Here is a 13,388-nt window from a genome sequence, read left to right as displayed (position 1 = left end):
TAATGAAAGGCTAAATATTAAATAAATATACATAGATAAGCAGGCGCTCCTGGAAGCATAATGTATCTCATTGGAGGGGTTTCTTTAAATCAGTGTCTGAAGAATTTTAAAGGAAGTATGATATTTCAAATAGGTTGCCAAACATCATTGGAGACATGCTTTATCTCTTCATGTCTGAAAGAGACCTGTAAAAACAAGCTGTATGCTTATTACTAGCCTCTATGTGCAATCACATTCTAGGCTGAAAGAGTTAAACTTGGGTCAGCCAAAGTGACTCACTAAGCTGATTAAAGTAATTGTAAAGATTATGATCAAGACAAATAGGAAATGTCTGAGTGTGTTGGTAAGCTCTGTAGGGGAGAAAATGGGTCACATGATAAGATGGCAAACCATAATATGGCAAATGTTTAAAGAAGCAGCAATATCAGCTTCTATATGTTTTAGGAATAATGAAAAGCTGAGGTAATATTAATAGGGGAGGAATTAATTCCCTGAAGAAAGAAGGATAATATAATAAATTTATAATTATAAAAAGACATTGTAATTTGTCTAAATGAAAATAGTGTACTATGTTGCTTATACAGTATTTTGCTTGTTAGACAAACCATACATTTCAAAATGTACAAATGGTCAATATTCAGATGTTCTCTTTTACATTTTATCTCTGAGAAAGCCATTTGTTTTTTAATTGTATCCACTATTTTATATTTATTTTCTTAAGAGATCTAAAAAAAATGCATATTATTTTTGTTGTCTGACTGTTGTGGGGCATTTATAGTATTATCTGCAAAATACCTGCTAAAAATATTTATATGCATAATTGAGCCTGCAATAACGGTTGTAAGTCGTGACTGCCATAAAGTGGCTCACCATGTGACCAGACTGGTTTTAAGGCCTTTTTGTGGTCTTAACACCACAGCTTTTAAACTAATCCATTGTTTGCTATGTGACAATTTGTGCAGGAAACTGGAAGTAAACACTGGTTTCCAGTAAATATGTTGTAAATTGCAGTCACATTGCTGTGGGGGCTGTAAACAGCCATAAATATAAATGCAGGCCAAGTGCACATGACTTCAAGAGGAGCCCAAATATTGGAACTTTGAAACTGGGTCATAACTCATTTTTGGATCCTGTGGTTACTACAAACAGTCACTAAATGACTGATTATAAGTCAAGGAGTGTGTGTGTGTGTGTGTGTGTGTGTGTGTGTGTGTGATATTTCTCATAAAAATCTGAAGCAGTGTATAATCATACTCCATTAGCTGAATTCTGGAAGTCCATCTTCACAAAAATTGGTACAGCCTGATTATTCTCCTTGCTTCTGCCTGATTTCAGGGGAAAAGCAGGTTAGTGTGATTTGTCTTTGGGTGGGAGAACTGGGATTGAAAAAGAAAAGTGTGGGGGGGATGGGGAAGAAGCCAGACCATGCCTGCAACCAGTGCCAGGAAAGCTGCACCAAAGCTTCCACAAGGAATCAAAGCCAAATTTGGGCCATCTTTACCTCTACTTTTTTTTACATAGAACACTGTAAATAGCTCTTTACTATCATGCATCCCTTTACTCTTACATGAACAAATGCCTGCCTTTACATTTATTTTATAAATGTTAAGCGTATATCTTTCTTGAACACTTTAGCATTGCTACTGTCTTCTTACTGTTGATATTCTGGCTAGCCTGATGTCTGATCATTAGTCTGCTTGAGAATAGATTGGCCATGAAAAATACCCTCTATTTTAAGTCAGGCTACAGTGGAAGCCTCAATTCAACCTCTACAACTATGGTGTCTCTCCACTATACTGCCACTCTAAACCACTCTTAATCTGTATTTCACCCCCTCCCCACTAATCCACCATTGTTTGTTCTCTGTTGCCTTGCCTGCAGGGTCTTTGTTCCTAACCAAAAGCTGGAGCTGAGCCCCAGGCATGAACAGGCCAAGCAGCTGCTACAGAGAGCTCGCATGAAGGCCAGGACAAACCCGCTCCGAGCTAGCCATAACATCCTGCTTACTGCCCCCCCAGACAAGAGGTAAGCTTGGTCATTTCCATTTGGTAGCCTTGAGGATCTGGACTGGATTGGCATGAGAAGGGAGGAACTCTAGTCAAGAAGACTGTGTGGGTTATTTTTTCCAGGATATGCCATTCAGGATATGCCATCTGTAATCATTTAAAGTTTTCATCTTACAAATAAAATGCTGTACAAGAATAAAAAATGATAGATTAAATAAATGTATGTATGTTGATTCAGAGCCTAAATATTATCTACCTGAAGGAAACCATGAAAGTAAACATAAACATTTTATTCAAATAATGCTATGTAAAAGAATGAGATTCAAATGAGATTATTTGTCATGTGTCTAGATGTCCTTTGCAATAAAATATTAATTATGAGGATGCATAAGACTTAAATGTTTTCTGACATCACAGTAATTTTATAAAATGCAGTTTTTCAAAAATAGTGGAGTTTAAACTTTATAAAAATTGCTATTTCTATTGTGAATCACATCTTTAGTGCTTCAATTTTCTTTCTGCACAAACTTTTTCATACGCCAAATGCATCAAAAATTATTATAAACACAAACAAAATAAATATTTATTTGCTAATACTTATATCTCATTCAGTTCCAGAGACTCTGGGCAGCTAATATCCAAGTAATCTCATAAATATCCAAGTAATCTCATAAAATAAACATTGTGACATAATTATGGCAATAATATAAAGATAAGGAATTGGCAAAAACAAATATTAGAGATAATCCTTGTTGCATATTTTAACAACTCCAAATGCTAATTCTTAAAAACATTTACAGAAGGGGGAGGCTATATGTATTTCAGGAGATAGTATATTCTACAATGACAAGGCAGCTAGTGAAAAAAAATAGTTTCCATGTTTTTTTCCCTTTTCCCATTCTTTAAAAATAGAACACTTCAATTCCTGGAAGAAATATTTTGGACCTAGAGGCTATTTTGTGTTGGTTTTTCTGGGGAGCCCAGGGGCCTTTTTTCCATTAGTGTAACAAAACTCAGGAAGGACATGGATATGTGAAAAATAAATCAACATATAGTTGTAAAATACACTTCTTTAAATGCATTCACAAGCATTGCCCTTTCACCATTGTAACATGTAACATATATATAACCAGAGTCTGATAATTATTTACTTTTGCCTATAAAAGTAAATAGATCTGAACTTGGTTTGCAAGTTGAATGTGACCCCTACTTGAAACTAATTTTTGTCTTCAGATATTATCTGATTATGTCTTGTATTATATCGTATATTATTCCAAGCAATTTCAACTTTCCACAGCATATCCCAGCCATTTTCCAGTCCTATGTTATTCTTCATTTAGAAGTATACATTCAACTTGCTGATTTGTTGTATGCTAGGACTGTAACAAAATGCTAGATCTCTTGTTGATCTGATGATTGTACAAGGAGCTAGACGCATATTACATTTTATTTTTACTCATTGACAAAATGAGGTTAGGTAACAAAGACCTGAGCAATACTAGAAAGCTTGGTTCTTCATTAGGCTGTAATAGGTAGCCATTAAGACATTAAGACAAACGGTCCCTTCTGCTAAAGGTTTGTAGATAGATGAAATGAGTATCAAAGTGGATAGTTTCACCAAGTAATAAAAAATAATCTTTTCTTTGGTTCATAGGGTTACCTGTAGATCTTCTGTTGCAGACACAAAAGACTTTGTTTTGAAGGATGGAAACAGCCACATTAGTGGAAACCAGAGTGATTCTTCTAGTGGTGACTCCAGCTATGGGCAGCAGAGGAAGCAAGGATCATCTTCTTCTCGGGTGCGTTTTGAGGATGAATCTGCAAGGGATGCTGAAGTTCGCTATTTGGAACGTCTGCAGCAACGTCAGAAACGGCCCTTAGATTCAATTCTGTTATCTCTTGGCCAGGGCCCACTGCTCTCCAAACCATATCTTGCTGACTATATAAATGGCGACCTCCAGCGTAAAGAGAGTAGCATCAACAAACCTAGCTGGGAACATCAAAGCATGGGACAAGGAGCCAAAATGCATACTCACCAGAGCAATGAAGGAAGCTCTGAAAAAGGGAAGCCTCCTCAATTCAATAAAGAAAGCAAGTGTAATGCCTGTGGATCTTATATCAACAATTCAGCAGACACTAGAGTCAACCAAACTGGGAATGGCAAACCTGAAATTGCCAATGTCCTTCCTGGAGGTAGTGATATTGTTCACACTAATGGAAACAAGGAGCTCGGTGCTTCCCAGGAGAACTCACGGACAAAGCCTCTAGGTCCCAAAAGGACTCCATTGTGGATCCTTCCTTCTCGGCAGCGTGTTTTTGCAGAATGCACCAGGGAGACGTATATTGGCGAAGTTACTAGCAGTGAAGATATGGACTCAGCTTTAGGCAGCACCACTGACACATCAGACAGCTACAGGACAGACAGTGAAGAAGCTGGCATCAACAGTCTGCAATTTGCAATCAAAAATTGTCATGGTGTCCCTAGATCATTGTGTTCTTCAGAGAAGAAAGCCAACACTGTTACCAGGGATGGGAAATGGGGAAACGGCAGCTGCAAAACTAGTAAAGAAATTACCCGGTGTAACATTCCTAACGTAAGCAGATCGGAAATTGGGTCAGGTACTGATGAAGCACAAATTTGTAGCTTGCAAGGGGGCTCTGAGGTAAAAGATCAGGATGCTCAGGTAGCCATTCCAGGAAACAAACAGCAAATGAATCTGAGTCAAATAGAGAAGGAAGACAAAGACAAAGCACAAACAAAGGTACCTGGTGCCCAACTGAGAGAACCCATATCTCCCATCTATTCTCAGCAATTGGTTTTCCAAGATGGTTTAAAAGTTCCTGTGAATAGGCCAGTCAAACATTTATGCCAAACCAAGCAGCCTACAAAGCAGGTGGCCACTACCAACAATTTAATGAATCTAATACCAGCACCCCCTGCTACTGGGAAAGTTCACTCCTCCCCAATGTCTTACAGGAGAGCTGTTTTAACAGGCAGCCACAAATTGATCAAACAGGATCCTGGACATATAAATAAAACTAACGAATTATCAGTTTCAGCTGCCTATTCTGATTTCCAGGATGTGGGTGTATCTGGGCTAGAGGAGCATAATGGCCAGCAGAATCCAGGGATATTCTCTAAACATTTGGCTTTGTCCTCCAATAATCACAACAACATATCTACCAAGCCAGAGCCCCAAACCATAATAACGGGCAGAGATGAGCAACTTGAGGAGAGTGAGAAGATGAGAAAAAATCAAGGTAAGAAATCATGTTGACTTGGCTGTAAAAAAGAGAATCTCTCCAACAAGGACATTAAAAATGTGTGCCCAGTTAACATTGTTTTATTGAAAGATAGCTATTTGGTCTGAACATGAATATTTGGGATATTTACACAAATTTGAATAAGAAGAAATAGTGAGGGTATATAAGAGGTAAGCAACAGTGAGAAAACAAAGTTAAGAGGACATATTTAGAGAAGTTGGAAGAATATCTAAAAGAATGTAAACCCATATTTCATTAGCATCGACTTTCCAAAGTAAATAAACAAAAGCTAAAGAATGTCCAAAAGCAAGACGTGAGGGCCGTAACTATTTCTTTCTGTTGATTTCCAAGATGCCGAGGCATGCAGCTGGATTCTAAAGATATTACAATGACTATTGTATAGTCATCTCCTCCACTAATTTGTGCAATTTGCTAACTCTTATCATAGCATACTCTATTATGCACTACATGCACTATGCAAGTACATTAAACAGTGCAGTTTTAATATGTATTTTGATAGTTTCCCAATTTTACTATTACAATCAAAATTATTAGAAAGCTGATCATCACTAATCAAAGAATAAGAGCTAACATACAAATTGCATATCTTTCAGACTATGGAAGATAATTAAATTTTGAGAGGAGAAATTAGTAGCATCAGTCTCATGTAGCAAAAAGAAAGAATATTGTAGGTCCTTAAAGATTAACTGATTATTAATCTAATAAAAGATTATCTTTTCATGGATTATAAATGCAAATAGTAGTAATGGTATTTAGCATAGTACAAAGAAGGGTATAGTTTGCAATGCTTTATAATGTAAACAATAAAACAATGTAATCAATTTAAAACATAGAATCCCAACACTATCATACTTTAATTGATAACATGTATTGATATTTGAAAGTTCTTTCAATTTCATAAAGGTCCTGAAAAAAAGAAACATTTTGAAGTATTTGTAAGCCTTGGAAAATCAGATCCTAATGTAGTTCAAGGGGGAATAACTTCCAAGTAGGAGGAGCTAGATGGGAAAAAGCTCAGAAACATGAGACAGTTATTCTAAGGCAGAGAATAATTGAACAGCCCTGATTACATGTGTGAACTGAACACACAGCATCATTATTTCATATTAGGTTATTCAAGAATTGGATGTTCTTGTCAATCCAAGCAATTTAAACTGATAGTGTTTCTGAGGTCCTAGCCAGTCTAACCAGCTACACTTAAGAGAGGTCCATAAACTATATGGACTGTTCCAGACCCATCCAGAGGATGTGGAGCAACTTCATGAACAGCTGTCAAAAAGCTATGTACTTCAGTATTCTTAGCCTTTTCAATAGTAAGAAATAAATGAATTCAGAAGCTGTACATAAAAAAAAGAACCTTTGTAGTTTTATCAACTTTAAGTTTCCCATTAACAAGAACTTCCAGGTATTTTCCCACAGAAGGTGTCTACAATTGACAATTCTGAAAATAAAAAAAAGGAGGAAAAGAAAAATAATGTCAATCGGGAAGAAAACCAATAGTTTGGTTTTCTCAAAATGTAATTTAAGACTGGAGGAATATGTCCATCTGGAAATCTGAGTAAAGTAGTTGTAGAGGGAAAACTATAATGCATCATCCTGGACTGGAGCAGAACAATACACTTAGTTATTATTGGAATACATATGATAATTATTTTTAGTTATTAGAAAAAAGATAAAAAACCTAGTGACAAATTATACAAACTGAACCATGAAAAACACCGTCAAATGAAGGGAAGAGTTGATAGCAAAGATTCTTTACTTAAATGAAAATGTATCATGGAAAATGTAAGACTGGAACCATTAAGAAACTGCAAATCCCTGATAAGCTAAGTCAGTCCCAATCCAGTGGAAAGATCTTCACAATGCCATGATTGAAATCGGTTAGTAAAATTATTTGCTGAAGGGAAAGAATTGATAATCTTAGGCAAAAATAAAAGTGAAGGCACTGGCTAAAAATAGGTAAGTAAAGTAAGTTAATAAATATTAAGTTAATAAATATTTTTCATCAGGCTTATTACTCCTCTATTGCATGGAAGAGAATACTTAGAATTAGCTGTCAAGAATTTCTCTACAAGCTGTAGGTTGTTTATGTTATCATCCTGAAAGTCACAATGTGTTATGTGTATTGTGATGATACTGCTGGTTATGTAGTTATAAGCAGAAGAGTTTTTAAACTATTGTAATACCCTAGTTAAGTTGCTATCTTCAGATATGAAAACTAGCATTATGTCTTAAAAATGGGAGCTGTTGGTGAAAATTAAGAATATGTTACAATAAAATGACTTCTTTTACCAGAAGACAATATTTATAGCTCAGGATTGAACTGTGGGGTCCTTAGTGCCCTCTGACATTGGCTGTTTTCTTGCAGATGTCATTATCAAATGAAGTAATGTCATCAGTACCAGCCCACTCTTGACTTATTTTACTTCTTCTGGCCTTCTATATAACAAGTCCATTTTAAGCTTGTTTCTAGAGCAATCTGGAAATTAAAAAGCCAGAAAGTTTTTGTGACAATTTAATGCTATGCCTATATTATTGTCAAATTGGATGAATTATTACTATATTTCTAAAGATTGTAGAGAATTCAGAAAGATCTAATGAAATTCTCAGTATCTTCAAAGAACTCTTATTTCATAGCATTATTTTGTGTTGGGGAAAAGAGATACAGTATGTGTAAGATCTCTCCTATGATTCTCCAATTTGGATTGTGCCACTGTACAGGGTGGCATCTGATATATGTTAACATTTTCTTTGATAAAAGGATGTATATCAGACATTATGTGCTAAGCCACAATTACTTGTTATGTCCTGTCATACTAGCTGAAGGTGGAAGTCCACCCCAAAGGTGTTCTAAGAACAGCAATTGGACGTATCTGTATCGTTGCAGTAGGTCCATCATCCTCCACATGTGGTGTTCCCCCTGTTGCTCCCAATATCATCAGTTCCACTGCTATTAACCTCTCCCTGACAACTGAAGAGACCAACTTGACAAACTCCACTCAGTCAATCAGCAGAGAAGCTCCAGTAGCAGATATGCAGAAGATAAAACCTGGGCAAGCAAATATTATTCAGTGGTGAGTAGAAATATATCATGTTGTTAGAAAGTTGAGGTGGGGATGTCATAGAGCAGGGCTGTTTGTAATCTCATTTTTCTAAAGCTAAAGCAAATCAATTAATTCCCAAATTAATCCCTCTTCACATGTTGGAACTTCTCAGCCAGCATGGCCAGATGATCTGCTACTGAGAGATCCTGTCCATCAGCCTTCCTAACTAGATATTCTCTAAATTAACTGAACTTCATTTCCCATAATCCCTCACCAGTCCGGCAAATGAGGGAGTTGTTACTGCCATTTAATCTTTTCTTCTGTTGAAGGTTAACCAAAACTGGTTTTTGATGACCAAGACACAGTTTAAGCAAAAATGTTTTTGCTTTGTTCCTACCATGAGCTCTTTCTTTGCAATGGCATATACCAGTGGTGGCTAACCTTTTTTGGCTCCTGTGCCGAAAATTGTGCTCATGTGACAACACCCAGAAGGCAGTGCGTGTGCCCCCCATGCGTCTACGCATGCACGTGCATCTTCTGTGCCCCCCCGCACATACGCGCCAGATACCCGACAATCAGCTGTCAGGCGGGAGGTGTACACACATGTGCAATGGGGCTCTTCCGGGCGACCTCTCGCGTTGCCAGTAGAAGTGGCTCTGTGTGCCATTTCTCACACGCATGCCATAGGTTCGCGATCATGGGCATATACTAAAGAAGAGCCAGATTGCTATAATGATTAAGACACCAGGAGACTGTGATTAGGCAGTCATTAGGCAGAAAGCTGGCTGGGTGATCATGGTGAATCAACCTCAGCCCTAGGAAGAAAACAACAGCAAACCACTTATGAAAAACCTTGCTAAGAAAACTGGAGGGATTTCTCCATGCAGACTTCAAGAATCAGACACAATTAAACAGAGGAAATATGTAAGAAATATACTAAAGAAAATAAGCAGCAGCTAATTAATTTACAACCCCTCAACTCATCTCATCCTCATAGCATCTTGTATTTTGTAAAGGAAAGGCCTCCAGAGTACCAACCAGTTGGAAGTGGAAAAGGTTGCCAGGAGGAAAGTAATTCTAATATTTGGTGTGGCTAGCAAGCTTAACCAAGTGCTTTTTAATTTGTGTTTTCCCAGTTTTTATCTTTGGAACAATTTTGCAAAGTAGATTTAGGATGTGAGGTACTTCTCCAAGACCACATAGAATCTGAACATTATTTGTGAAAGATATATGCAGGATACACATTTGCCGTCTAAAGGAATCTGGACATTTTCCGTTAACTGGTAGAGTTGAACCTCCCTGTATTCTGCCATGCTGTCCCATTTGGTGGGAGGAGAAAAATTGAAAGAAAGGGAAGAGTTATCAGTGTCAAGATGGATAGAGTTGATTACAAGGGTGATGGATGCATCATTGAAGGGCTCTTTTGGGGACACATCTTCCTGGAGAAGACCTATTTATGTGGTCAGTAAGAGTGAACCTCAAGTTCACTCAAGAAAGGCTCCCAAGCTGTGTCCCATTGTGTTAGTTTTAACAGAATAACAGAGTTGGAAGGGACCTTGGAGGTCTTCTAGTCCAACCCTGCACAAGCAGGAGACCCCGATATCATTCTGGACAAATGGCAATCCAATCTCTTCTTAAAGCCCCTTTTCTCCCAGGGAAAGCAGGCAGTACAGACTGAATATCTCTTTCAGTTTGTTAGCAACAAATGCTTCCTGCGTGTCTACTTGCACCTCTCCGTGATGTAATCTTTCCTCTGCTGAACTCCCCTGAGGTCTGCTGCAGTTCTCCCCAGGGGTGCTTTCTGCTTTTTGAGGCTTGGCTTTTCACTCTCACAGCAGGCAAGTACTGCCTCGTTGGTGCTGCCAGCGGGCTTAGAGCCCCTGTTGCCTCCCCTGCTGTTTTCCCCTCCCTCTTAGCTCTGAAATCTGCTTTGACCTACTTCTCCCTTCCTTTCCCAATCCCCAGAAAATTATTCTTATGGCTAGATACCCCAGTTCGCAGAAATTAAGCCTCATCTTTCTAATCCAGGAATTATATCTAAAATGCTAAAATGGCATATTATTGGTTTCTTCAATGCATCTAAAATCCAGCTGCATTGTTCAGCAATATCAACAAATGTGTTTAATTTGGATTCCACTGCTATCTGATAAGTTAACCAGATAAATAAAATAATTTGGTCTGAGGAAATTCTGTCCAGCGTTGTCAGTAACAAATTAATCTAAGCCAGCACAAGCTTGGTAGATTTACTGACAAATAGGTTGAGAATAGAGATACTCAAGCTGAGATGATTCTCAGAGCACATTTGAAAGGGATGGGGCTCAAGAAAGTAGGCAGGAGATACATTTGGAAAGTACAAATAAGGAAAGTAAGAACTCTTGACTTTAAAAGCCTTTTTTGTTTCAGAATCTCTCTCCCTCTCTCCCTCCCTCTCTCTCTCTGTCTCTGTATGTGAAAGAAAGAGAGCCTTCAAGTCAGGATTAACTCCTGGCAATTGCCTGACAAGTTCCAGATGGCTTTGTGCCTGACAGAAATTATTTTTTACACAAAGGGCACAACATTCTATATTTTTAATTAAAAAGCATAATTTAATATAATGCACTTATTTCTTTCTGGCCAGTGTTTGTACTATTTGGTTGAACAGTTATTTCTTTAATACCAGGGATGAAAGGGTGAAGTTTGATTCTCAATGGCATCTCTTACTCTCGTGATAACTCCTAAGTGTTGTCATTCTGGCGGCTAAATGTCTATAATTTGCTCTTACAGAGCTAAAGAGAATAAACTGTTGCCCTTGGGGACAGTGTTGCCCTGTTCATCCATGACATAGTGTCACCTGCCTTGATAGAAGTATCTATTTAGGAAATCTTTTGTAAGGACTGATTTACAAATCTGAGAAATGTATATAGAGGGGAGTTATCAAGTCTTGGTTTTCAAGAGTTAAAGAAACACAACTCAGGCATGGTGATGTAAAGAAATGCATTTATTATTATTATTTATTCATTTGTTTGTTGCGTTTGCAAGTCATTTCTTGTGCAACTAACAGCTCCATGTAGCAGTGGCAGATATCAGTTGGCTCTACTCAGTTTTCGGCTCTAATTGAATTAAACACAACACTGAATTATAAGAAAGGGGGCAGATTGCTATAATAGGAGCAAATAGAAAGAACAGCACATTAAAGCTCACAAAGCCTAACCTTCCTTGGCCAAGTGGGCTTCCCTTCCTACTTAAAAAATTACAGTGATGTACCGGAGTAAATGGTACACAGCTTGTATAAAAAGGAGCCCCAGTTAAATGTTGTAACCCCTTTCTCTGTCTCTCTACTTTTAAATTTCTGACTGAGGCATATGAATGTATTCCTATTGATAATGCCTTGTTTTCTTCCTTCCTTTGTCTTCCTCCCATTTTCAAGCTATTTATATGCTCTTTGGGGTACACCTCTACCCCAATGTGAGATTTGACCAATGTGAGATTTCCTACATATTTATGATTACTACATGATATATGTCAACCTTTCCCAACCTAGTGTTCACAACAGGGTTGGATTTCATTTCCCATAATTCCTAGTCAAAAGGCTGATTTTGTTAAGCAATGTTCTGATCAAAAGCCCACTTACTGCAATATATTTTTAGTATTCACTTTTTTGACAGCACCCTCTTCGACAATAACCACGCCATTTATAGCTGTCTATGAAGCATGTTTACTAGAGATACAGTAGAGTACAGCTGCTCTCTTTTACTTAGTCAAAATAGTGATAAGATTAGAGACCAATCCTCTTATACTTTTCAATACCTCATATATGCAATTCTAGGTCTGCAGTTTGAAATGGAAAAATCCTAGTCATAGTAAAATGAAAAACTTAATTATGCAAAGAATGAACTTCATAGAAAAATAAGCTACTCTTCTCCATTTATAGAATTTTTCTCTACGGTTTTTAACACAAACACAAAGCAAAAGTTGTGCATAAATAAAAATAAATTAATATTAGCTGGGAAAGGGTTTTTTTAGGTTAGAATTCTGAAATATATAATAATAGTAATAATAGTTCCTCTGTTTCTTGGATATTAATGGGGTTAATTTGAAAGTATAGGTAAATGTGTTGACTTTGTCCATTAATTGTTTATTTAATATTTGTAAATCCTTTTAAAATCCTTTTACCATTTATTGTCGTCAGTTTTTTTGTGCGCCTTCAAGTCAGGCGAGATTTTTGGCAGTTATTGGCAGTTGCCTTCTTCTTCCTAAGGCTGAGGAGAGTGACTGGACCAAAGGCTCCTAAGGCAGAACTGCAACTTCAAAATCTCTCCTCATTTCTAGGGTGATGCCTACTAACCACTACACCAAACAGGTTCATTTGGGGCACTCCAAATTGTAAATAAAGTCGAAGGTACTTTCTTGCTTTTTAGTTTGTAATTTTCTTGGCTGGTTTGTTTTGCCCTCCAGCAAACACTTAGAAGTCTACCCTCAGCCAAAGAAACAGCAATCCAGCAAGAAAGAAGTCTCTTCTACATCAGGTTTAAAAAAATTCTTCACCACTCTGAGTCAGAGCACCAAACAACGATTGGGCAGATTCCGATGTTATAGCATGGAACAGATTTCTATGCTAGAATCAGGAGCTGCCAAGCCCAATTTGGAAACTGGTCCAGATACCATTTGTTCTCCAAAAATGAAGAAAGTACCTTCCTTACAATCCTTGCAGAGGGTGAGTTGAAATTGTGTTTTTATTAAATTTTATGACAGATCTGGGTATTTTACGTCCTGTGTTGAAATTGTGTTTTTATTAGATTTTTATGATAGACCTGGGTATTTTACAGCTCACGGGCCACATCCAGCCCGCGAGTGGTCCCAATCCAGCCCTTGGCATTGGCAGCATCAGTGGCAGTATATTGGTGGCAGGGGTTGGTGCTTTGGGCAGCGTCACTGGAGGGGGCAGGGTGGCTTCAGTGGAGGGCAGGGTGCTGGAGGTGGTGGTCATCCACAACAATCTCAGTTTCGCATGTGACTCCCTGGGAAAATTAATTGCCCATTCCTGTTTTATGAGAAGGTTGCAGTAAACTAGCTT

The 13,388-nt window shown here is 37.7% G+C and overlaps 1 protein-coding gene across 4 annotated transcripts in view; it reads left to right on the top strand.

The window, feature by feature from the left end:
• KIAA1614 (KIAA1614 ortholog) overlaps positions 1-13,388 on the top strand; it is a 43,379-nt gene that overhangs the window by 15,794 nt on the left and 14,197 nt on the right. For all 4 annotated transcript variants that reach the window (XM_087960868.1, XM_087960867.1, XM_087960869.1 and 1 more), the window contains 4 exons: positions 1,882-2,025; positions 3,661-5,267; positions 8,179-8,365; positions 12,770-13,028. In XM_087960868.1, coding sequence (XP_087816994.1) covers positions 1,882-2,025; positions 3,661-5,267; positions 8,179-8,365; positions 12,770-13,028 — 2,197 coding nt within the window. The remainder of the gene's footprint in view (positions 1-1,881; positions 2,026-3,660; positions 5,268-8,178; positions 8,366-12,769; positions 13,029-13,388) is intronic.

This window comes from Notechis scutatus, chromosome 3, assembly GCF_049901735.1.
Source record: "Notechis scutatus isolate UNSWTSFEM ecotype Mainland chromosome 3, rNotScu1.2, whole genome shotgun sequence".
In the NCBI taxonomy this organism is placed as follows: Eukaryota; Metazoa; Chordata; class Lepidosauria; order Squamata; family Elapidae; genus Notechis; species Notechis scutatus.
The sequence above is the reverse complement of the archived record's forward strand: the minus strand, read 5'-3'. Positions and strand labels throughout refer to the sequence as shown.